The 26,592-nt window shown below is 46.4% G+C and overlaps 1 protein-coding gene across 2 annotated transcripts in view; it reads right to left on the minus strand.

Moving 5' to 3' along the window:
* Positions 1–26,592, minus strand: part of LOC147119992 (partitioning defective 3 homolog B-like) — a 1,739,115-nt gene that overhangs the window by 975,313 nt on the left and 737,210 nt on the right. For both annotated transcript variants that reach the window (XM_085985464.1, XM_085985463.1), the window contains exon 3: positions 25,703–25,874. In XM_085985464.1, the coding sequence (XP_085841590.1) occupies positions 25,703–25,874 (172 nt within the window). The remainder of the gene's footprint in view (positions 1–25,702; positions 25,875–26,592) is intronic.

Here is a 26,592-nt window from a genome sequence, read left to right on the forward strand (position 1 = left end):
AATAGGCGAACATGCCGAGTGCCCGACGAAGAGAGCCGAGATTCGTAGGGGGAGGAAGCTCCTGAAGCGGACGAAGTCGCTCCGGATCCGATTTGATGACACCGTTGCCCACCCAGTAGCCAAGGATGTTGACTGATGGTACTGATTTCACAGATTTGGACTCATTTAAGGTTAAGTTGCGACGACGGAGAACGTCAGGAAATTTCTGGAGGTTGACATCATGCTCCTTCTGGTCATGACCAGCAATGGTGATATTATCCAGATATGGAAAAGTGTCCGTTAAGTTCTCCTGTTTGACTAGGCTATCCATTGCCCGTTGAAAGACGGCCACCACATTGGTGACCCCAAATGGAAGGTGACAAAACTGGTAAAGCCAACCATTGGCCTCAAAGGCCATATACTTTTTGTCAGAGTCCTTTAACAGTACTTGATGATATGCGCTCTTTAAATCAAAGGTTGAAAATACCTTGTAGTTAGCAAGGTTATTGACCATGTCATCGATGCGTGGTAGTGAGTAGGCATCCAGGTTGGTATACTGGTTAATAATTTGCGAGTAATCGATGCAAAGACGTTTCTTGTGTTGCTTCAGAGGATTTTTAATGACAACGACTTGAGCCCGCCAGGAAGATGAACATGGCTCAATGATACCGTCAACTAGAAGGTGAGTGATTACTGCCTCAATAAAGGATTGATCATCTTGGCTGAAACGTCGTGATTTAGTGACTATGGGCTTACATCGGGGGGAAAGATTGGCAAACAAGGAGGACTCGTCGAGCGAAGCCGCCGAAAACGCACAAAACGGTACTTTGGAAATAGTAAGCTCCAGCTTTGACCCTCCAAACTTGAAAGTGAGTATTTTGTGTTGTTTCTGGAAATCCTGTCCCAGGAGCACATCACTGCATAGGTTCTTGAGCACCCCGAGCCGGGTGGAGAAATAAGTGCGGCCATTGAGACTAAGGTCAACAAGACAAAAGCCGGAAGAATTGGTGGTCAGTGTTGTCAGAGCCATTGCAATTTCCCTGTCCGAGGGGTATTTATGCAGTTTCAACTTACTGACAGCCCGCTCACGAATGAAGCTGTCAGAGCAGCATGAGTCGATTAGTGCACTCAAAATGTGTCCATTTACCGAAGCCTTCGTGCCTGCATGGGACAGACTTTGGGGAAAAACAGCTGTGATGGGAGGAGAGGCAGTTTTACCCTTGGCAGCTGTAACCTTAGTAGTGGTTCTTGGGGGAGGAGCAGTTTTATAGATTGCAGCTGTAACCTTAGCAGTGGCTCTTGGGGGAGGAGCAGTTTTATAGATAGTAGCTGCAAAACTAACAGGAGCTTTCGACCGGCATACCTTAGAAAAGTGACCTTTCTTGCTGTAATGATTGCAGGTTGCGTTACGAGCAGGACAAAAGTTTCTATAATGGAACGCACCTCCACAGAAGAAACACTTCCTTCCAGATTGCCAGGATGCCGCTAGGGTGGGGTCGTCATCAGTGTAGGTTTCTAGGGTAGGGTTGTCATCAGCCAGGTTGGAGTCGTCATCCATGAGGGCTTCCGCCCAAGGCCTATCGAAGGAGTCACTAAAAGTGATATCAGCAGCCCGTGCATGCGGTGAAAGATAGGTATCTGCATTTCTCTTTGCTAAGTCCAGAGAACATGCCTGGTCATAGGCAGCCTGTAACTTGAGGGTTTTATTCTCCAACAGACGCTGACGTATGAAGGGAGACGCAATCCCATTAATAAAGGAATCACAAATTAACTCCTCCTGGTACTGCTCAGCTGTAACAGCTTTAAGATTACAATCCTTGCTGAGCCTGCGAAGTTTCTGAAGGAATTCGTCAAGTGATTCCCTGGGTTGTTATCGAGTTGTGGCCAGTAGATGCCGAGCAAAAATTTCATTTGGGGACTTGACATATAGCTGCTGTAGTATTTGGATAGCGGCGTCATAGTCTACACAGTCTTCAATATAATCAAACACATGAGGGGATACATAATTAGCAAGTATCTCTAATTTATCAGGAACATTCTCACCACACACCCTGAGGAAGTTGCTGAAAGTACGAAAGCAGTGTTTCCATACCTTAGCAGCTGTAGGTGAATTCGGGTCCAGGTCGAGACGGGCGGGTCTGAGTAGTTTCTCCATGATGGATCGATTACTTGTCTGAGTTCCCTTCTACGGTTCGAGTCGCAGCTGGCTGTTCCCGAAATCACCCAAAGTGTGGCGTCGATATCAAGTTGATTAAATTGACGTAATAAAACTCACTACGCACTTGGTTTGAGCATAAAGCAAGGCTTTAATCAACTTGTTTCAGAACATGGAGGTCTAGTTGTACTTCACTAGTTCCTTGTCTTACAAAATGTCCCTGCTAAGCTGGGCCCCACCCGAGTATTTATGCTCCTTGGACGGCGCCACCAGCTGGCTGTCCAGCATTATTTCATGAGTAGTTTCTTGATGATGATGAGATTTATAACAGGATCTTTTACGTCCACCTGAGAAGCCAGACAGGGCTTCGATTCATTATCTCATCTGCAAGATGGCACCTCTGACAGTGCCGCGCTCCCTCAGTACAGCACTGGAGTATCAGCCTAGATTTTTTGCTCTGGAGTGGAACTTGATCCCACAACCTTCTGCCTTCTGATGCAGAGGAGCAAGTGCTACCCACTGAGCCACAGCTGACTCCTGTACCAGGAGCCTGTTTCGAAATGGTGGCAGCGTGCTACCTCGCTCCACCAGCCTAACGCTGCGAGATGTTTCCGTCTGGTTACTGTAACAACTGCTCCTGCAGTCAGTAAGTGCTCAGCTCTGCCCCGCTCAGACACTTTCATTGCGATTTTAAACAGGCAGAGCGGGCACCGACTGCATAAACAGTTGTAATGGTGGCCAGCTGGGATCTTTCTTCAATGTTATATGGACAGAGAGAGGCAAAATACAAGCACCTACAAAAAGAAAACATCCTTGGCAACTGCCCCATGATTTCATAGAAACACACAGCCCAGAAGGAGGCCATTCAGCTCATTTTGCCTGTGCCGGCTCTTTGATAGAGTTTTCCGATTAGTCCCACTCTCCAGCTATTCCCCCATAGCCATGGAAAATTTTCCTTTTTCGGTTTATATCCAATTCCCTTTTTGAAAGTTAAAATTGAATCTGGTTCTAACACCCTTCCAGATCATAACTCGCTGTGTAAAAGATATTCTCATTGTTATATCCGTGTATCTTAATGTTGTGTCCTTCAATAATCAGACAAAGACTGCAGGGAACGATCAACAGGTGTTTATTGAATGAGGGTTCAAACTGCAACTGACTGTACAGATCACTACTCAGGGTTTATATACAGGTGTGGTCACTGCCGGTACTACAGGATACAGGAGCTGTAAAAAGTAGTTCTCCCCCTTAAAGGTACATAAGTTACAATTCCTCCCCTTTTAGATTAACAGTACCATAACACTCATTTAACAATTAAATATCAACTAATTACAATTAACACTTTTAACATGCAACATTAACTGAAAATAGTCTATTTATAAATTCAGTCTTTGGGGAGGCTTCCTGATTCTTTCTGGATAACGCCTTTCCCGAGTGTCTCGCTCTTGGTGCGGAGGCGATTCTAACACCCTGTCGTCAGTTGATTCATCAGCTTCCAATGCTATTGTTTCTGAGGTAGATGCGACCTGTACTTCGGGTTCCTCACCAGGTACGTATGGCCGAGACATGGGGTTGACTCGTTCCTGTGACTCTAGGATCTGGTCAGCATGGTGTCTCACAATGTTCTCCCCAACATCCACTGTGTACATTAGTGGCTGCTACCGTGTGCATATCGTTCCTGGTTGCCATTTCTCTGTTCGGTAGTCACGGGCCAAGATAGTGATTGAACTTTTTCACTCCCCACACTAGGCTGAGGGCCTCCCTGTCAATCTGGGCGTAGTTACGCTCGGCTGAGGTTAGTGACCGAGACACAAAGGCTACTGGCCTCTCCGAGTCGTCCGGGAATTTGTGCGACAGCACCGCTCCAATGCCATAGGGTGATGCATCACACGCCAACCGAATTGGTAGTGCTGGGTTGAAATGAGCCAACACCTCTTTTGATGTGATCAGTGCTTTGCTCTTCTGGAAAGCTCGTTTACATTCGTCACTCCACTTCCATGGTACCCCCGTTTGCAGTAGGGTGTTCAGTGGGTGTAGTACGGTAGACAAATTCGGCAAGAACTTATGGTAGTAGTTCACCAGCCTGAGGAACGACCTCAGTTGTGACACATTTTCCGGTGCTGGAGCCTTGACTACTGCCTCAATCTTGTCAGGGGACTTATGTAACCCCTCTTTATCAATAACGTGGCCACAATACGAGATCTGCTTCTGGAAAAACTCGCATTTGTGGCGATTAGCTCGGAGCCCATATTCCTTCAATCTAGTGAGCACCTGCTCCAGGTTGGCGAGGTGATCACTGTCATTTTCGCCCGTGACCAGGATGTCATCCAAATAACACTGGGTCCCTGGAATCCCTTGCAGGACTTGTTCCATTGCCCTTTGCCAAATAGCCGGAGCTGATGCTACCCCGAATACCAGCCGGTTGTATTGGTAGAGACCTTTATGAGTGTTGATCATGAGGTACTGTTTCGAGGCTTCTTCTACCTCCATTTGCAGGTATGCCTGGGCCAGATCAATCTTAGTGAAGCATTTCTGTTGGATCTGTGGTTCAGTGGATATGCTGTTATTAAATAATCACACGGATGCTGTACATTAACAATAAACAGGTCTTTACTGGAGGAGGGTAGTCTCAAGAGTGGGGGTACAGAGGCATGCGCAAAGCTTATATACAGGTGTGGTCACTGCCGGTACTACAGTATACAGGAGCTGTAAAAGTAGTTCTGACTTAAAGGCACATACACTACAATTCCTCCCCTTTTAGATTAGTAGTACCCCTAATATTCAAATAACAATGAACATTTCAACATGTACATTAAACAACAAAAGTCCATTTATAGATTCAGTCTTTGGGGCGGCTTCCTGACCCTTTCGGGATAGCGCCTTTCCGGAGGTTCTTGTTCTTGGTGCAGAGGCGATTCTGACCCCTTTTCATCGGGTTCCACTGCTACTGGGTCTGAGGTAGATGCTACCGGTATGTCGGGTTCATCCCCAGGTACTCAGAGACATGGGGTTGACGCCTTCCTGTGACGCTAAGATCTGGTCGACGTGGCGTCTCACAATGTTCTCCCCGACATCCACTGTGTACATTAATGGCCCCCGCCTTGTACATATCGTCCCGGGTTGCCATTTCTCTGTTCGATAGTCACGGACCAAGACTGGTTGCCCTACATTGAAGCTCCTTGTCGGCTTCTCATTGATGTGCTGGAATTGCTTGTCCTCAACATTTCTTCGCACATTTGGTCTGAGCAAGTCCAGACGAGATCTCAACCTTCGGTTAAAGAACATCATGGCCGGGGTCTGGTTGGTAACTGCATGTGTCGCGTTTCGGTAGGCTAATAAGAAATTGTCCATCTTATGCGGTCGTGGAATTTGATCGTCGCACATGGCCTTTATCGCCTTCTTAAAGGTTTGTACGAACCTCTCAGCCAATCCATTTGTGGCTGGATGATACGGGGTGGATGTGTAATGCCTTACCCCATTCGTTCTCATAAATTTTTGGAACTCGTCGGACACAACCTGTGGTCCATTATCAGAGCAAATCTGCTCTGGCAAACCGTTTCTGGCAAATATGGTCTGTAGGACTGCAATCGTTTTCTCTGTAGTGGTTGAAGACATTTTTATCACCACAGGCCACTTTGAATGAGCATCTACTGCTATTAAGAACATTGAGTCCATGAATGGACCAGCGAAATCAATATGCACCCGTTGCCATGGAGAGGAGGGCCACTCCCATGGGTGTAGAGGGACATGTGGTGGTGCATTTTGGACCTTCTGGCATCCTAAGCAGCTCTTAGTTAGGTCTTCGATTTGTTGATCGATTCCCGGCCACCACACATACACCCTAGCAAGGCTTTTCATTTTCATTTCCCCCAGATGACCTTCATGTAGCTCATTTAGCACTCTCTCCCTTAACTTGGGTGGAATCACCACTCTGGATCCACACATCACTGTCCCCTGGCATACTGACAGCTGTTCTCTTCTGGATGAGAATGCTGGCAACAGTGAGTCGCCATGAGTTGGCCATCCCCTCACCGTCAATTCATATACCCGAGACAGCGTCGGATCATTGCGGGTCTCCTTCTCTATATCCGCGTTCGTTACTGGCAATCGTTCAATTATTGACGAATAAAATATCTCGATAGGGTCCACTGCTGGTGCTTCCTCCACAGTAGGCAGTGGTAGGCGCGATAGCCCATCAGCGTTCCCATGCTGTTTCGTGCCTTTATATTCTATTTCATATTGAGTCGCCCCTAGAAACAGGGACCATCTTTGTAACCGCTGTGCAGTCATCACTGGAATGCCCTTCTTAGGATTAAAGATGGAGACAAGTGGTTGGTGGTCAGTCAGCAAGGTGAACTTCTGCCCATGCAGATAGTGGTTGAATTTTTTTACTCCCCATACTAGGCTGAGGGCCTCCCTGTCAATCTGGGCGTAGTTGCGCTCGGCTGAGGTTAGTGACCGAGACACAAAGGCTACTGGCCTCTCCAACCCGTCAGGGAATTTGTGCGACAGCACCGCTCCAATGCCGTACGGTGATGCATCACATGCCAAACGAATTGGTAGTGCTGGGTTGAAATGGGCCAACACCTCTTTTGATGTGATCAATTCTTTACACTTCTGGAAAGCTCGTCTACGTTCGTCATCCCACTTCCATGGTACCCCTGTTTGCAGTAAGGTGTTCAGTGGGTGTAATAACGTAGACAAATTTGGTAAGAACTTGTGGTAGTCGTTTACCAGCCCGAGGAACGACCTCATTTGTGACACATTTTCCGGTGCTGGAGCCTTGACTACTGCCTCAATCTTTTCAGGGGACTTATGTAACCCCTCTTCATCGATGACGTGGCCACAATACGAGATCTGTTTCTGGAAAAACTCGCACTTGTGGCGATTAGCTCGTAGCCCATACTCCTTTACTCTGGTGAGCACCTTCTCCAAGTTGGCGAGGTGATCACCGTCATTTTCACCCGTGACCAAGATGTCGTCCAAATAACACTGGGTCCCTGGAATCCCTTGCAGGACCTGATCCATCGCCCTTTGCCAGATAGCCAGAGCCGAGGCTACTCCAAACACCAGCCAGTTGTATTGATAGAGACCTTTATGAGTGTTGATCGTAAGGTATTGTTTCGAAGCTTCATCTACCTCCATTTGCAAGTACGCCTGGGCTAGATCAATTTTGGTGAAGCATTTACCTCCAGATAGCGAGGCGAAAATATCCTCAATTCGTGGAAGCGGATATTGTACCGTGTGAAGGACTGGGTTCACTGTCACCTTAAAATCCCCACAGATGCGGACCTTCTTTGGTTCCCCAGGCGTATTACTCAACGACCTCTTCATTACAGGAACGATGGGTGTAGCCCACTCGCTCCAGTCCACTTTGGACAGTACTCCTGAATGTTCCAACCCTTCCAGCTCTGCTTCAACAGCTGGTCTGATCGCATAAGGCACTGGTCTGGCCTTCAGAAACTTTGGGCTTGCATTTTCCTCTATTTTAATCATTGCTGTTATTCCTTTTAGTGTTCCTAGTCCCTCCTGGAACACTTTGTGATAAAAATAATAACTTCCGGGAAGTTATGTCATCACTTCCTGTGAACTGTGAACTATGAACTATGAACTGTGTACATACCTCACTTCCTGTCATATGTCACTTCCTGTTGGACTGGTATAAATACTGGTCTGTTCAGTATTGTAAGAGGCTTCTACCAGAGGCATGGTAAAGACCTCTCTTGTATATAGTGTGTTTATAAGTTACTTAAAGCTTACTTTAAAGTTACTTGATGGTAAGCCTCCTTTTTCTTACATCAATTTAAGTAACTTAGTATTTACACTCACAAATACTAGACCTTCGGACAAACTTGGAATTAAGGATCCAGGGAACCACCCATCATGGAGAAAATCCTTAGACCTATTCGTCTGGACTTGGACCCGAATGCACCAGCAGCTGGCAGGGTATGGAAGCATTGGTACCGTACTTTTGAGAATTTTCTGGATGAATGTGAAGCGGATGCTCCTGCTAGATTGAAGATACTTATCAATTATGCGACCCCAAAAGTGTTCGAATATGTTGATGAATGGGATAATTACGATGAGGTGATTCGGGCACTTAAGAAACTGTATGCCAAGACCCCAAATGAGGTCTATGCTAGACATCTACTGGCCACAGCCCAACAAGGGCCAGGGGAATCAATTGACGAATTCCTGCAAGAACTTCGCAGGCTCAGCATAGATTGTAACTTTCAGGCAGCCTCAGCTGAGCTGTACCGCCAAGAAATGATTCGTGATGCTTTCATCTGCGGGATTGCCTCTCCATTTATACGCCAGCGTCTACTAGAAAGTAAAACACTTGAGCTACAAAAAGCTTTTGACCTAGCTTGTTCTCTGGATTTGGCAAAGAGAAATGCAGACCTCTATCAGCTGCCCAGATCTCGATCTGCTGCTGTAGCTGCAACCAGACAATTCAAGCGGTCTCAGGTGAACCCCATCATGGGGGAATCTAATTCTGATAATTCTGATGAAGAAGAGGAGGATGACCCCACTTTAGCAGCCTCTTGGCAATCTAGGAAGGAATGCTTCTTTTGTGGAGATACTTTTCACCCTAGGAAAACCTGCCCTGCTCGCAATGCAATCTGCAGTTATTGCAGGAAAAAAGGACACTTTGCTAAAGTTTGCCTATCAAGGGCCTCTACGAGGGCCAATCCAGCTAAGGCCTACCGAACTGCCCCAATTAGGGCCTATCAAGATGCTCCAGCTAGGACCTATCAAGCTTCCTCTCGGGCTCTCTCCTGAAGAAGCACACCAAGAGTTTTAGCCACTCTCTGTGCAACGACACCAATTACAGCTGCTTGCCCACAGAACCTGTCTCATGCAGCCACAAAAATTTCAATTAAAGGGCATACCTTAGATGCCTTAATTGACTCAGGAAGTACTGATAGTTTCATTAAGGAACAGATTGTTGCGAAATTGAAACTACATGTCTTCCCATCGGACCAGGCAATTGCGATGGCTCAGTCATCACTTAATACCAGAATCTCCGGCTTTTGTGTTGTTGATATGACACTTCATGGTCGTATGTATCCCTCCACCCAACTTTCGGTGCTCAAGGACTTATGTAGTGATCTCCTCTTAGGGCTGGACTTCCAAAAACAGCATAAGAAACTCACCATTGAGTTTGGTGGATCCAAACCCGGACTTACGATTTCTAATATACGGTCTAAATTACCGTTTTGTGCATTATCAGCAGCTTCACTTGATGAACCCTCATTATTTGCCAGTATTCCGCCTCAATGCAAACCAATAATAACGAAATCGCGGCGCTTTAATCAGGAAGACCAATCTTTTATTGTGGCTGAAATCTCTCGACTTCTAGCAGAGGATATCATCGAACCATGTTCGTCGCCCTGGCGGGCTCAAGTCGTCATTGTCAAGAACCCTCTAAAACCTCACAAACAGCGACTATGCATCGATTATTCGCAAACCATCAATCAATATACCGACTTGGACGCCTACCCATTGCCACGCATTGATGATATGGTTTATAAACTGGCTGAATACAAAGTGTTCTCAACTTACGATTTAAAAAGTGCCTATCATCAGGTACCCTTGAAGGTCTCAGATAAGCAGTACACGGCCTTTGAGGCTAATGGACGGCTGTACCAATTTCGTCGCCTCCCATTCGGGGTTACTAATGGAGTGGCTGTCTTCCAACGGGCAATGGATGGCCTGGTTAAGCAGGAAAACCTAAGGGACACTTTTCCCTATCTTGATAACATTACCATTGCAGGTCACGATCAACAGGAACACGACGCCAACCTCCAAAAATTTCGGGATGCCCTCCATCGCCGTAATTTGACCCTGAATGAATCCAAATCTGTTGAGTCGCAACCAACCATCAACATCCTTGGCTACTGCGTTGGCAATGGTATCATTAAGCCAGACCCAGAAAGACTTCGCCCGCTCCAAGAGCTCCCGTCACCTAAGAATCCGGCTTCTTTACGTCGGGCTCGCGGTCTGTTTGCATACTACGCTAAATGGATTCCTCATTTTTCGGACAAAATCCAACCCTTGCTGCATGCTAGATCATTTCCACTGGGAACAGCGGCTGTTGCAGCCTTTAACCTTCTCAAAAAACAGTTGGAGAAAGCGGCTCTTCACTCCATCAATGAGAATCTCCCTTTCGTGGTTGAATGTGATGCCTCGGAGGTGGCGATCTCGGCTACTCTGAATCAGGAAGGTCGTCCTGTAGCATATATGTCCAGGACCTTACAAGGTGCCGAGCTACATTATCCTCCGGTTGAGAAAGAAGCCACAGCCATCATAGAGGCAGTACGGAAGTGGAACCATTTTCTAGCTCGCCAGCACTTTACATTGATCACGGACCAGCGATCAGTCGCCTTCATGCTCGATAATCGAAAACGAACCAAAATTAAGAATAATAAAATACAACTTTGGAGGATGGAACTGGCCTCTTTTGGTTTTACCATTCTCTATCGGCCTGGCAAGGAGAATGTGGCCCCGGACACCCTCACACGGGCATTCTGCTCCACTATGTCATCCTCTACTCTCATGGATGTCCACAATGGATTGTGTCATCCTGGCGTTACGCGCATGCTACATTTCGTACGATCACGGAATCTCCCTTTTTCCACTGGAGATGTAAAGAAAATATGCTCAGAATGCCGGCTTTGTGCGGAATTAAAACCTCAGTTCTTCCACCCCTCTGATGGTATACTCATACACGCAACCCAACCGATGCAACGACTTAGCATCGATTTTAAGGGCCCAGTGCCCTCTGCAACTCGGAACACATATTTGCTCACCATGATCGACGAATATTCACGTTTTCCGTTTGCCTTCCCCTGCTCCAATATGCTGGCGTCCACAGTAATCTGCTGCCTTGAGCAGGTATTTTCTCTCTGTGGCATGCCGGCTTATATTCACTCAGATCGGGGTCCATCCTTTATGTCAAGGGAACTCAAGGACTACCTCTCAGAACGGGGAATTGCTACAAGCAAAACAACACCATACCATCCCATCGGAAATGGGCAGGTAGAGAGGTATAACGGTATCATCTGGAATTCCGTACGTCTCGCTTTAAGATCTCGGGGCCTACCAGACCAGCAATGGGAAACAGTGCTTCCGGATGCATTGCACTCTATACGGTCCCTGCTTTCTACAGCCACAAATACTACACCTCATGAGCGGTTCTTTGGATTCCAGCGTCGCTCATCTCATGGGACATCACTCCCGTCATGGCTAACTACTCCTGGACCTGTATTACTCCGAAGATACGTTCGGACGTCTAAAAATGACCCTCTCGTAGACGAGGTCGAACTAACCGATGCCAACCCCACCTATGCAAACATATGATATTCCGACGGCCGAGAATCTACCGTATCATTACGGGATCTGGCTCCCTGCCCACCAGGACCTAGTGGGACATCGGGTGATGGCATTTCACCAGGAAACTCTTGGGACCTATCGGGTACCCCTCTCCAGGATCCTGATCGGACACCAACTAGCTTGGTGCCGGTAGAACCCCGTGCTCAAGGTTGCGACCCTCCCAGTACCGCGCATGAAAGTACTGATCCGCCACAGACCAGCTCTGCACCTCCCTCTGAACAGAGGCAGTCCGACTTTGAACCTATTGGGGCTCGTACTCGAAGCCATGATCTCCCCGACCCTTCACAGGGCAATCCAGGCCATACGGACTCTGACCAATGGCCAACCGCATGTAAGCGGACCAGCGACCCTCTACGACGGGAATCCAAACGGGTGCGACTCTTCCTTGTTCGGCGGCTGCAGACCAAAAGGTAGACCACAGCCTCCTAATCCTGCAGGAGGGAAGAATGTGATAAAAATAATAACTTCCGGGAAGTTATGTCATCACTTCCTGTGAACTGTGAACTATGAACTGTGTACATACCTCACTTCCTGTCATATGTCACTTCCTGTTGGACTGGTATAAATACTGGTCTGTTCAGTATTGTAAGAGGCTTCTACCAGAGGCATGGTAAAGACCTCTCTTGTATATAGTGTGTTTATAAGTTACTTAAAGCTTACTTTAAAGTTACTTGATGGTAAGCCTCCTGTTTCTTACATCACACTTCTTTTGCGTCAGTTAGCATTTTTGACAGTCGTCCAGGTGTGATGTCGTCATCCTTTTTGGCCTCAACCTTCAGTGCCTGTATGGAATGCCAATCTAATTGTATCTTCCAGATCCATTCACGTCCTAGCAGTGGTGGTCCTCCATCTGGCAATACATATATATCCATTTTAGGTATTTCCTGGCCTTTATATGTCACTTTCACCCTTATTTTTCCTTTGGGGTAGACTTCTTGCCCTGTATACGCCTTCAAGACAATCTCTGTAGCTTTCAAGGGTATGTGTGAAAATAGCCGCTTGTAGTCTCTTTGATTTATGACTGTTAGCGCTGACCCTGTGTCCAATTCCATTTTCACTTGGACTCCGTCTATCTTGAGTGTAACCCAGATAGTCTGGTGATCCTCCATTTCTGTTACCTTATGTAGTTTCAGACAACCCTCCTTAATTCCGGAGTCTGTGTCACTTTTCTGTTCGTCTGAACCACTGTCCATCACCTGGTGTACCTTTTTGTACTTCTCCTGTGGAGATTTCTTACTGTTGGTTTTCTTCCCAGACCTGCAGACTCTTGCTATGTGTCCTGCTTTCCCACACTGTCTGCACACTTGGTCCTTGAACCAACAATCTTTCTGGTTATGTGATGTTCTGCCGCAGCGATAGCACTTCCCTGTTCTATAGGACATTTCATTGGTGCCATATTCTTGCGGTCTCCGTTGTATCTCTGCAGCGCCCCTTGCAGCTGCTTCGTGTGATACTGCAATGCTGAAAGCCTTGTCCAGCGTATGATCCTTTTCTGATAGAAGCCGTTTCTGGGTTCCTTCACTTTGTAGCCCACACACAAACTTGTCCCTTAACGTATCTACTAGTTAGTCCTGTTCCAAACTGGCAGTGTTTCGATAGCTTGCGCATTTCCGTTAAATACTCAGCATTACTTTCATCTTTATGCTGGTTCCTTTTGTGAAACTTAAATCGTTCTGCTATCAGCAGCGGTGTGGGGTTTAAGTGGTCCTGTAGGATTGACACTATGTTTTCAAAATCCTTTTTCTACTGGCTTCTCTGGGGTTACTAGGTTTCATAGTAAGCCATACGTTTTTGCACCCATTGAATTCAACAATACCAGCGCTTTCTTGTCATCTGGCACTTCATTCGCCTTGCAGTATACTTCTATGCGTTCGACATATGTCGTCCAATCTTTGACTTCATTGTCGAACGCTGTGATACTGCCACTCTTCGGCATTTTTGGGTGTGGTTAGACTGGCTTAAAATGGCATCTCCCGCGCTTTCCTTTCTTCCCCGCTGCGGCTTAAAATGGCGTCTCCCGCTCTGCTGCCAACGCCGCTCTTGGCGGTCCTCGTGGCAAATGGCAACGCCCTGTGGGTTTCGTGCGCTGCTCCTGCGCTGCTGCCAATGCCGCTCTCTGCGGTCCTCGTGGCAATGGCAGCACCTCGCGTTTTCCTGCGCGCCTCTCTCCCCCGTTGACGCTGCTCGGCTCTTGAACACCGGCTGCGCTCTGCTCTCTCTCGTCTCTCTCCCCATTGACGCCGCTCGGTCCTGAACACCGGCTGCGCCCTGTGCGCTCTGCCCTCTCTCTCTCCCCCGTCGACGCTGCTCGGCCTTTTTCTGTGCCGCTCGGTCGGCTCTAGCCGCCGCTGTCCGGGAAGGGTCTGCACAGTGCCTGTTGCCAGACCGTTTCGCTGGACCACTGTGACTGGAAAGCCAAGCCTGGCTCTTGGCAGCCTCCCCTGTGATGCTCAAATCTCCGCTGGATGACTGGGCGGTTGCCCGTGGTCGACGCCCGTGCTTCTGGACTCGACCTCCTTCCACTGTTCTCCAGGAGCGAATCCCTGGGAGGTGATGCAGAGTTGCAGGTAGGTTCGAATCTGCGTCGTCGCCAATGTTATATCCGTGTATCTTAATGTTGTGTCCTTCAATAATCAGACAAAGACTGCAGGGAACGATCAACAGGTGTTTACTGAATGAGGGTTCAAACTGCAACTGACTGTAGAGATCACTACTCAGGGTTTATATACAGGTGTGGTCACTGCCGGTACTACAGGATACAGGAGCTGTAAAAGGTAGTTCTCCCCCTTAAAGGTACATACATTACACTCATCTCCCATCTGGTTCTTTTGTCAATTACCTTAAATCTGTGTCCTCTGGTTACCGACCTTTCTGCCAGTGGAAACAGTTTCTCCTTATTTACTTCATCAAAACCCTTCATAATTTGTGGCAATCAAATCCCCTGCATTACTCGGATACCGATGCCATTATTTGGGATGCGCACTTTCAGCAGGCTCTCCCTGAATAGCTGAGTACCATTAATATATCTGATGTCCAATTGTTAAAATTAATTTCCTGACACCAGCCCTTCTCCTTCATTTTCTTCCATAGCATAGGCCTCTTTGTCTGTTCCTTTTGAACGTCAACATTCCCAGGACACTATTTGAAAAAAAGAGAGCGGGGAGTTCCACCACTGCCCTGGCCAACATCGACCCCGCAACATAAAAAAAAAAGACCGATTAACTGATCATTCATCTCACATTGTTGTGCGTGCGATAATACAAGCGCGAAACAGTTGCCATATTTACATACATAAAAGTCGGCGCACTTAAAAAGTAATTCATTTCAGCATGACCAGTCAGTGAAAATGAAAGTATCATTAGATGTTTATTGAATTGCACCAGAATGGGATTAACCACAGGTAAAACTTCCAACCGAAATCTCTAGAATCTCTACAACACTTCACTCTGCTTCCTCCCCCCACCCAACCTGAAGTAATTGATTTTTTTTTTAAACTCCGGGATATCAATTTAACATTACAAACTAATTTCTCAGCAATGAGTGCTCCATTGATGACATTTTTATGGTCCCAATAGGACTCAAATTACAGTTCTGCACAGAATGGTTAATCATCTATGTCGATATTTATATCCGATATAATCTTCAAGCCTGTTTTTAATCAAATATTCTTCTGCATCTTTTCTTTTAATTAAAGGAATTAATTGGCATAGCAACAACTACTTTTGGTGAGAAGAAGCAACTCATCTTTCCCTCACTGACAGAGAGACTGGAACGAGATACCCAAACTCAGGGTGGGTTGGAGTGCAGAAACCGCACTACAGTACCGTATGACCGCAAACCGCACTAGTTATGAAGAAGCCCCAAGCAATTAATCCACCTCACGACCCAAGTCACACTGACATAACAAAAACAAAAAAATCACTGCCACAGGCTCCAACATTGCATGAATTTGAAAGTTTGGATTTCAAAATAATTTCTGATCTCATTTCACATGAACTAATAAATATAGGTGTTACATATCTAACACTTCAGTAGGATATAGCAGCTGGGCTTATTTTTCTTGTGATAAAGACTCATTCACTGTTCCCTTATGAATATATTCAACTCATGATAATGATATAGCTTTACCCCTCCAGCACTGTGCATTTCGACTGCTTAACCGGTGAACAACAACAACAACTTGCATTTATATAGCGCCTTTAATGTAGTAAAACATCCCAAGGTGCTTCACAGGAATAGTATAAAAATTTGACACTGAGCCACATGATGCGCTATCAATTACTCATAAAAGACTGAGAGTTAAGAGAGTAACTAAAGGCTTTTATTAACAGAAGAATGAAGGTCTGCCTCGAGTGGTCGACCGGTCCAGAATACAAAGGGCTGGGGAGCAGTCACCTTTATACTAGGACTTGTGGGAGGAGTCAGCCGAGGCATGTCCAGGCATGTACACAGTGGAATACAAACAGTGGTTTACCACACCACATAAGGGGAAATTAGGGCAGGTGAACAAGAAATTGCCTCGACTCACCAAGAAAAAAGCTTGGATACCACCTGAATTTCACACTTTTAGCACCCGACTCCTCCTCTCCCTCTAGCAGCTCCTTCAGATGGAGCCTGATGGTGCATGAAGTTGGTGCCCTATTTGACCCCGTGCACAGCTTCAAACCTTACAACCTAACCACCACCTCCACATCATCATCCTCCTTGGCTCTGAGTCAGAAGGTTGTGGGTTCAAGTCCCACTCCAGCGACTTGAACAACAAATCTAGGCTGACACTCCCAGTGCTGTGCTAAGGGAGAGCTGCGCTGTCGGAGGTGCTGGCTTTCGGATGAGACATTAAACTGAGGCCCTGTCTGCCCCGTCATGTGGACGGAGAAGATCCCAAGGCCAATATTTATCCCTCAACCAATACAGATGATCTGGTCATTATCACATTGCTGTCCGTGGGACCTTGTAGGGCACAAATTGGCTGCCACGTTTCCTACATTACAACAGTGACTACACTTCAAGAAGCACTTTGTTGGTTGTAAAGTGCAATTCTTCATTATCACTCAAATGTTTATCCTCGCCTTTCGTCACCTCTAGACTCTATTACTCCAATGCTCTCCTTGCCGGCCTCCTGAATACTACCCTCCACCAATTGCAATTTGTCCCAAAGCTCTGCTACTCACATCCAGTGACAATTCCCATCACTCTTGTGCTCACTAACCTTTCCTGGCTTCCTGTCCCCCTATACACTAATTCCAAATCCTTGTTCCTTCACCTACAAATCCCTCCACGGCCAAACCCCTTCCTACTTCTACAAACCTCATCCAGCCCCATGCCTCTGCAAACCTTCCTCTCCCCTTCCAACTCTGGTCTCCTTTGCATCCATCCTCTCTCCACTTTACCGTCGGTGGCAGAGCCTATAGCCATTTCAACCAAACACCGTGGGGCACTCTATCTAAATCCCGCTTCCCCGCCTTGAAAAGCCTCAAAGGAATGTTGGTCTTTGTCTCAAGGGTGCTGGAATACAAAGGGGTGCAAGCTATGTGACAGTTGTATAAAGCTCTGGTTAGACCCCATCTATTCTGGGCATCACACCTCGAGAAGGATATATTGGCCTTGGAAGGGGTTCAGTGCAGATTCACCAGAATGATACTGGGGCTAAAAGGGTTAAATTAATGGGTTGCACAGACTGGGCTTGTATTCCCTTGAGTATAGAAGATTAAGGGGTGATCTAATTGAGGTGTTTAAGATGATTAAAGGGTTTGATAGGGTAGAGAGAGCGAGAGAGAGAGAAAAAATACATCCTCTTTAAGCAAGTCCAGTACAAGGGGGCATAACCTTAAAAGTGGAGCTAGGCCATTCAGGGGCGGAACAGGCTCAATAGCCTACTCTTGTTCCTATGTTCTGACCTATTCAATCTCGCCTTCAGTCATCACACTTAATCCTCTTTCCACCACTGCTCGGTGACTGGTCATTTTCACCTCTGTGAAGCACTTTAGGACATTTTATCACCATAAAAGCACTATATGTGTGCAGTTAGAAGATGTAATAAAAACATTTGAACCCTGTACTTCCTCCCCCCAACCCCTCCCATTCTTTTACAGCAAGGTACAAAAGCACCTTTAGTAGTCCTCAAAAAGGAAGTGCGCAACAAATGAAGGCGCTTCAGAAGAAAAAAAACCACCGTTGAAAGTCTGGCAGATTGAAAAGAAAGCCTATTTGATGCATTTTACAAATTATACAGCAGCAAACCATATACTTAGATCCACAAAATACACATAGAGTCATAGAGTCATATAGCACGGAAAGAGGCCCTTCGGCCCATCGTGTCCGCGCCGGCCATCGGGCCCTGTCTAATCTAATCCCATTTTCCAGCATTTGGTCCATAGCCTTGTATGCTATGGCATTTCAAGTGCTCATCCAAATGCTTCTTGAATGTTGTGAGGGTTCCTGCCTCTACCACCCTTTCAGGCAGTGAGTTCCAGATTCCAACCACCCTCTGGGTGAAAAAGTTCTTCCTCAAATCCCCTCTAAACCTCCTGCCCCTTACCTTGAATCTATGCCCCCTTGTTATTGACCCCTCTGCTAAGGGAAAAAGTTCCTTTCTATCTACCCTATCTATGCCCCTCATAATTTTGTATACCTCAATCAGGTCCCCCCTCAGCCTTTCTGCTCCAAGGAAAACAACCCCAGCCTGTCCAGTCTTTCTTCATAGCTGAAGCGCTCCAGCCCAGGTAACATCCTGGTGAATCTCCTCTGCACCCTCTCCAAAGCAATCACATCCTTCCTATTGTGTGGCGACCAGAACTGCACACAGTATTCCAGCTGTGGCCTAACCAGCGTTTTGTACAGCTCCATCATAACCTCCCTGCTCTTATATTCTATGCCTCGGCTAATGAAGGCAAGTATCCCATATGCCTTTTTAACCACCTTATCCACCTGTTCTGCTGCCTTCAGGGATCTATGTACATGCACACCAAGGTCCCCCTGATCCTCTGTCTTACCTAGGGTCTTACCATTCATTGTGTATTCCCTTGCCTTGTTAGTCCCTCCAAAATGCATCACCTCACACTTTTCAGGGTTAAATTCCATTTGCCACTGTTCCGCCCATCTGACCAACCCATCTATATCGTCCTGCAGACTGAGGCTACCCTCCTCGCTATTTACCACCCCACCAATTTTCGTGTCATCTGCGAACTTACTGATCATACCTATCAATGCACCAGAAAAATAAGGAAATTAGGAAAAAAATGTTAAGAAAATAATACGCTCTTCAAAAATTCTACAGCACAGCATGTTGACACTCAGGAAACCATTAAGAAATTTAATGTTCTTCAAAAAAAGGAATGCAGGGAATGTTTTGGCCAAACGTATTTAACTTAGGACCCATTTATTCCCATTTACAACACTTATCAAATTACAAGGTTGGGCTCTTTATGCACCAATCAATGTTTCAAATTTTCAACTGAAAATCTGTACTTAGAAAGTTGACGGAGCTGTAATAGGACAGTTATTTCAGTAGCTCGCATTTATACTGCATTGAACAACATTTCAACTGAGGATTTGAACTACTATAGCATGCCTCAAGAGGAGCCAAAACATGTCTCAGAGGCACATGAGCAAGGTCTCGATGAAACGTGAAACATAATTGGGACAATTAGGGGTTTTCAAAAAAATATTTTTGGATTTATATATATTCTGATCTACGTGTTTTGAAATGGTTCCAGCGAAGTACTGAGCTAACCCATGTCATGTGCATCTTTTGTCTTTGATCACTAACCCATAAAAACTGCATGCATCATAACTGCTACTCAACAACTGAGTGCTCTGCATACCAGCATGTTCAACACATCTAAAGCCTCCCGTACCTGTTCTCGCCACTCACTCCCCCCGCCTGATCTTAATCTTGTTCTCCTTTATCTCAAACTTCCGTTGGTTCACCCAAGGTCTTCGCTCTCTCCTCCTCCTTTCCCCCATGGGAATTACGAGTTTAAGGTAGCTTAATCCTCTTCCTGGCATTGACTGCCAGTGCCCCTAGCCAGAGGAAGGCATCCAGCACAGTTCTAAACCAAATCTACATCATGTATTAAAATGCCGTAGGACACTCATTTTTTTGGGGTGGGGGAAAAAAAGAGGAATTTCCTTCGTTTCCTATTCATAAATAAGGTTTCCAGCTTTGGTTGCATGTATTCCTGGAGGATGATTCTTGACCGTCAGTCAAAACAACCTTTTTCCCCCATTTTCAATATTTTTATAACTAATGAACAAAGTGTTCAAAAGAATTTATTGTTTTGTTTTAAAACTGCAGTGTTTTAATGCCGCTATGGTTTTTCTCCTGGATTGCTCGCAGCAGTTTCCTGGAGATTAGCCTTCAATTGAAGGCGATAAAAATGGAGAGTTGGCAATGCTGTTCAGAAATGTGACACCAACTATTTTGCTACACATAATTAACAGAGGAAGCCCTTTGGGGTGATCATCCTTCCTTTTGGAGATGCACCATCCGCAGCTTGGCATCCTTGCAAACAACAAATCAAGCACTTCTTGTGCAGAGCGATACCAGTAGAAGCTCATCTATCAGTCTGCAGCACATCGCATCACAGTAACAACAATTCACTGGCCTGCGCTGCTGAGCTGGTTTAATACTTAACTCAATTTTAAAATTCTCATCCTTGTTTTCAAATCCCTCCATGGCCTCTCCCGTCTCCATCTCTGTAGCCTCCTCCAGCCCTACAACACTCCGAGATCTCGGCGCTCCTCTAATTCTGGTCTCTTGCGCCTCCCCGATTTTCATCACCCCACCATTGGCGGCCGTGCCTTTAGCTGCCGAAGTCCTAAGCTCTGGAATTCCCTTCCTAAACCTCTCCCTCCTCCTTCAAGATGCTCCTTAAAACCTACTTATTTGCCCAAGCTTTTGGTCACCTGTCCTAATATCTCCTTATGTGGCTCGGTGTCAAATTTTGATAGATAATGCTCCTGCAGAGCGCCTTGGGACGTTTTACTACTTTTTTTAAAATTTGTTTATGGGATGTGGGCGTCGTTGGCAAGGTCAGCATTTATTGCCCATCCCTAATTGCCCATGAGAAGGTGGTGGTGAGCCGACTTCTTGAACCGCTGCAGTCCGTGTGGTGAAGGTACTCCCACAGTGCTGCTAGGGAGGGAGTTCCAGGATTTTGACCCAGCAACGATGAAGGATCGGCGATATATTTCCAAGTCAGGATGACGTGTGACACGGAGGGGAACTTGGAGGTGGTGGTGTTCCCTTGCGCCTGCTGCCCCTGTCCTTCTAGGTGTAAGAGGTCGCGGGTTTGGGAGGTGATGCTGAAGAAGCCTTGGCGAGTTGCTGCAGTGCATCTTGTAGATGGTACACACTGCAGCCACGGTACGCTGGTGGTGGAGGGAGTGAATGTTTAAGGTGGTGGATGGTGTCGAGCTTCTTGAGTGTTGTTGGAGCTGTACTCTTCCAGGCAAGTGGAGAGTATTCCATCACACTCCTTACTTGTGCCTTGTAGATGGTGGAAAGGCTTTGGGGAGTCAGGAGGGGAGACACACTCTGCAGAATACCTAGCCTCTGACCTGCTCTTGTTGCCACAGTATTTATGTGGCTGGTCCAGTTAAGTTTCTGGTCAATGGTGACCCCCAGGATGTTGGTGGTGGATTCGGCGATGGTAATGCCATTGAATGTCATGGGGCGGTGGTTAGACTCTCTCTTGTTGGAGATAGTCATTGCCTGGCACTTCTGTGGCGTGAATGTTACCTGCCACTTATCAGCCCAAGGCTGAACATCATCCAGGTCTTGTTGCATGCAGGCATGGACTGCTTCATTATCTGAGGAGTTGTGAATGGCACTGAACACTGTATAGTCATCAGCGAACATCCCCATTTCTTAATTTATATTGGAGGGAAGGTCATTGATGAAGCAGCTGAAGATGGTTGGGCCTAGGACACTGCCCTGAGGGACTCCTGCAGCGATGTCCTGGGGCTGTGATGCTTGACCTTCAACCACCACAACCATCTTCCTTTGTGCTACGTATGACTCCAGCCAGCGGAGAGTTCTCCCCCCGATTCCCATTGACCTCAGTTTTACTCGGGCTCCTTGATGCCACACTCGGTCAAATGCTGCCTTGATGTCAAGGGCAGTCACTCTCACCTCACCTCTGGAATTCAGCTCCTTTGTCCTTGTTTGGACCAAGGCTGTAATGAGGTCGGGAGCCGAGTGGTCTTGGCGGAACCCAAACTGGGCATCAGTGAGCAGGTTATTGGTGAGTAAGTGCCGCTTGATAGCACTGTCGATGACAGCTTCCATCACTTTGCTGATGAATGAGAGTAGACTGATAGGGCGGTAATTAGCCGGGTTGGATTTGTCCTGCTTTTTGTGAACAGGACATACCTGGGCAATTTTCCACATTGTCGGATAGATGCCAGTGTTGTAGCTGTACTGGAACTGCTTGGTTAGAGGCGCAGCTAGTCCTGGAGCACAAGTCTTCAGCACAATAGCCGGGATGCTGTCTTTGCTGTATCCAGTGTGCTCAGCCGTTTCTTGATATCATGTGGAGTGAATCAAATTGGCTGAAGATTGGCATCTGTGATGGTGGGGATCTCAGGAGTAGACTGGTATGGATCATCCACTCAGCACTTCTGGCTGAAGATGGTTGCAAACGCTTCAGCCTTGTCTTTTGCACTCATGTGCTGGGCTCCACCATCATTGAGGATGGGGATATTCATGGAGCCTCCTCCTCCCGTTAGTTGTTTAATGGCCCACCACCATTCACAACTGGATGTGGCAGGACTGCAGAGCTTTGATCTGATCCGTTGATCGTGGGATCGCTTAGCCCGGTTTATAGCGTGCTGCTTCGGCTTTTTAGTATGCATGTAGTCCTTTGTCGCAGCTTCCCCAGGTTGGCACCTCATTTTTAGGTACGCCTGGTGCTGCTCCTGGCATGCTCTTCTACAGTCCTTATTGAACCAGGGTTGCTCCCCTGGCTTGATGGGAATGGTAGAGTGAGGGCCATGAGGTTACAGATTGTGGTGGAATGCAACTCTGCTGCTGCTGCTGATGGTCCACAGCGCCTCATGGAGGCCCAGTTTTGAGCTGCCAGATCTATCCCATTTAGTATGGTGGTAGTGCCACACAACACGATGGAGGGTGTCCTCAGTGTGAAGACAGGACTTCGTCTCCACAATGACTGTGCGGTGGTCATTGCTACCAATACTGTCATGGACAGATGCATCGCCAACAGGTAGATTGGCGAGGTCGAGGTCAAGTAGGTTTTTTCCTCGCGTTGGTTCTCTCATCACCTGTTGTAGGCCCAAACTGGCAGTTATGTCCTTCAGGTCTCGGCCAGCTCGGTCAGTAGTGGTGCTATCGAGCCACTCTTGGTGCTGGATATTGAAGTCTCCCACCCAGAGTACATTTTGTGCCCTTGCAACTCTCAGTGCTTCTTCCAGGTGGTGTTCAACGTGGAGATTCAACATAGTGATTCATACTGAGTTAGGGCGGTAGGTGGTAATCAGCCGGAGGTTGGACCTGATGCTTCACCTGAAGCCATGAGACTTCATGGGGTCCGGAATCAATATTGAGGACTCCTTCCCAACCGTATACCACTGTGCCGCCACCCCTGGTGGGTCTGTCCTGCCTGATGGAGGAGTTTGGGACATTGGCTGAAAGGTATGATTCTGAGAGTATGACTATGTCAGGCTGTTGCTTGACTAGTCTGTGGGACAGTTCTCCCAATTTGGGCACAAGTCCTTTGAGGAGGACTTTGCAGGGTCGACTGGGCTGGGTTTGCCGTTGCCGTAGCCGGTGCCGATGCCGGGTGGTCCGTCCGGTTTCATTACGATTGTGTTTCGTAGCGGTTTGTTACAACTGGGTGACTTGCTGGGCCATTTCAGAGGGCATTTAAGAGTCAACCACATTGCTGTGGGTCTGGAGTCGCATAGAGGCCAGACCGGGTAAGGACGGCAGATTTCCTTCCTTAAAGGACATTAGTGAACCAGATGGGTTTTTACGACAATCCGATAGTTTCATGGTTACCATTACTAGCTTTTTCCTCCAGATTTATTTAATTAACTGAATTTAAATTCCCCATGGAGGGATTTGAACTCATGTCTCTGGATCAAGTCTGGATTACTAGCACAGTGACAATACCACTATGCTACCGTTCCCATACAGCACATTAAAAGGTGTTATATAAATGCAAGTTGTCGTCAACTGGAAATCTACTCTATCCACCAAGAGCTTGTTGAATCACAAGAGAAGCAACAACAGTCTCAGCTAGTTTTAGCTTCCCACCCCCACCCCATCTCCATTATTTTTATAACCAATAAATATAAGTGTTCAAAGATTTTTCTCCTGGGTTGCTCGCAGCAGTGTCCTGGAGATTAATCTTTAATTCCTGGAGACTGCAGGACAATCCTGGAGGGTTGGCAACCCTAGTCTCTCTACTGCCCTAACTCAAATGAACCAAGCACATGATCAGAGATAACTTGGAGCCTTCATGGTCCAATCTGTGCACTTTTTTGCAAATTCTCTGCCATACATTCGGATGCTGTGAAAGTGAGCATGTCCTAATCATTTTTTTTTGTTCATTCTTGGGATGTGGGTGTCGCTGGTAAGGCCGACATTTATTGGCCATCCCTAAAATCATAGTACGTTCAAAATCAAAATGAGTAAAAAACATTACATCTACTTTCAACATCACCCATAGAGTTTTCACGTAGTGGTCACCAGCCAACCCCTCCTAAATATATACCTGTAGCCATCATTGTCTAGAAGATCCAAGTTTAAGATCAAACCCATTGTGGTCAATGCAAAGCTGGGGCTGGAATTGGATATGTTTTTAAAGCAATGTATGGTTTACAGCTATTAAAACAAATACTGAATAAGGGGTGGGGGGAGAACACACAAAAACAGGTCGACATTTAGTTTTTCACAAATCAATGCTGGAAATTTCCACTGGCCCTCATGGACAGTCAAAGGTCAGTTCTCACTCCCACGGAAAACAATGTGAGCTGTTTCCTTCTTATTCATCAGTAGACCTGTGTTTTCTTTACATAGATAAACCAAGTGCTCTGCGGAGGTTGCGGAAACCTTAATGTGACCCAGATGCTCCATTTCTTCCCTCTCTAATATCCAACATAGACAACCTGACTGCAAATTGCCAGGGACTTCATCCTGAAAGTCTTCATTTTACAAGAGGGGTATAACTGTCGATGTGAGTGGAGTCCACATCTTCCAAAACAGACGAATAAATTGCAGCTACTGCACCCGCCTTTCTTTCCTTTATTTCCAATTTCCATTCCTCCTCTGCTGAAGGTGGCGATCCTTACTTCAGTATGGTCCAACACTCACCAACCTCTCTGGTACATTGGACAAGTAGTCATTGCTCAAGTTTGGGCCCGGCTATCGATAGGATATTCAGTTTTACAAGTCATTAAAGCAGAGTCCAGACTGGGCTCAGCCAAGTGCATATACCCTCCAGCAGAGGTTACTGCTTATCCATTAGGAACAGGAACCCAAGACAATCAACTCTCACTCTACCCTCCCAAGTGTAGGGACACTGAAACCTACACTAAAATCAATTATAATGTGCCAATATTGCCCTGGCGAAGATCAGCTGAACTTGGCTCACTCCAGGGTTCAAATCTGGTACATTTTTGTTGCTTGTAAGTAAGGCTCAAGTCCTCATCGGGCAGTGCATTTGTTCACAGAGCCAAAGGGTTACCATGCTGACTACTGAGCTAGCGCTCTAAAGGATGCACTGCAATCCACTGTTGAAGTAAAATTGTTCGTAAGAAGTAAAGCAATATAAGCAATGAGCATGTTTACTCATTCAGGTTTTAAAAACGAGGGAATGGACCCCACCAACAGCTCAATAGGTTAGAACACCAGTTCATTGGCCTCAACAAGGCTCCGAAATCACTGCGGTCCCAGAAGTATTGCCGGCCAGCACTCATTGACGTAAACTCATATAGGGAGAACATCTACTTGGGGGAGTCATTGTACACTTACACATGCACTTTTACACACACAACCTATCACACAGTATATGACAGGTAATACGTTCAGCTCAACATATATTTGGGTGAACAAATTTTAAATCCAGCCAGAGCAAAGGTTCATTGAGAGCCGGTTAACACTAATTCACTCCACTTCACTTATGTAAAAAGGAGCCAACGTCTACTCACTGGCTTTCAGCTCCGAGGGGGTGACTTCGATTTCTCCTGTAATGGGCTGGAAAGCCGCAAGCTGAGCCGCCAGCTCACTCTCGAATGTGTCCGGACTATGCCTGTCCAGTGGACTGCCATTGGCGACTTCATCCGCACGGTGTGCCTCTTGCTCTTCATACACGGCAACGAGCTGCAGGACAAGCAAACAAAAGTCAGGAGATGTTAGTGCACACGGCAGACTATTTCACTCAACAACTTACATTTATATAGCGCCTTTAACATAGTAATTTTTATGTTCAAAATGCTGCATGCCATTAACATGTTTGATGGCTATCTCTGGTGACACTCAGCCAATCCATGCAGTTTTCAAGATTACTGCTGGTGACTCTTCACTTATTTAAGAACTGAATATTTTCTGATCAAGGTAATATGTGAAAAAATAGAAGGATGTCAGTCACTAAACTGAAGTATGTATTAGTTACTTTTTTATCCTGTGCCTTGTTGGGTATCCATATTGAGGGTTGAGTTGATTTACTTGGTTGGTTAATGCTGAGAACAAAAGATTATACAGCTGTGATTTGAGAGAAACAGAGAAGAGCTATTGTATAAATAAAAGCCAATGTGTTTAGTACTACAACTAGAGTCATCATTTGTCCCTGGGTCAAACTCTGTCTGCGAGAAAAACTCGACAAACTTAGCGCTTCCAGATCAGGTGGAACAAGTTCCACTCATGAGAAAGCTGTAAAATTGTCGAGATAGAAAAACATACTTCAAGAAACCTGAATTATAAAGCTGTGTTCACGCAGCAACTTATCCAGGTGTTGTTTCTAGATGAACAGCGGGAATATTGCTTTCAAAACCCTGAATTTGCAGCAACCTTCTGCCTTTTTTGTACACCCGCCTTTTAA

This window comes from Somniosus microcephalus, chromosome 4, assembly GCF_052327205.1.
Source record: "Somniosus microcephalus isolate GS21.2 chromosome 4, FLI_Smic_1.0, whole genome shotgun sequence".
In the NCBI taxonomy this organism is placed as follows: domain Eukaryota; kingdom Metazoa; phylum Chordata; class Chondrichthyes; order Squaliformes; family Somniosidae; genus Somniosus; species Somniosus microcephalus.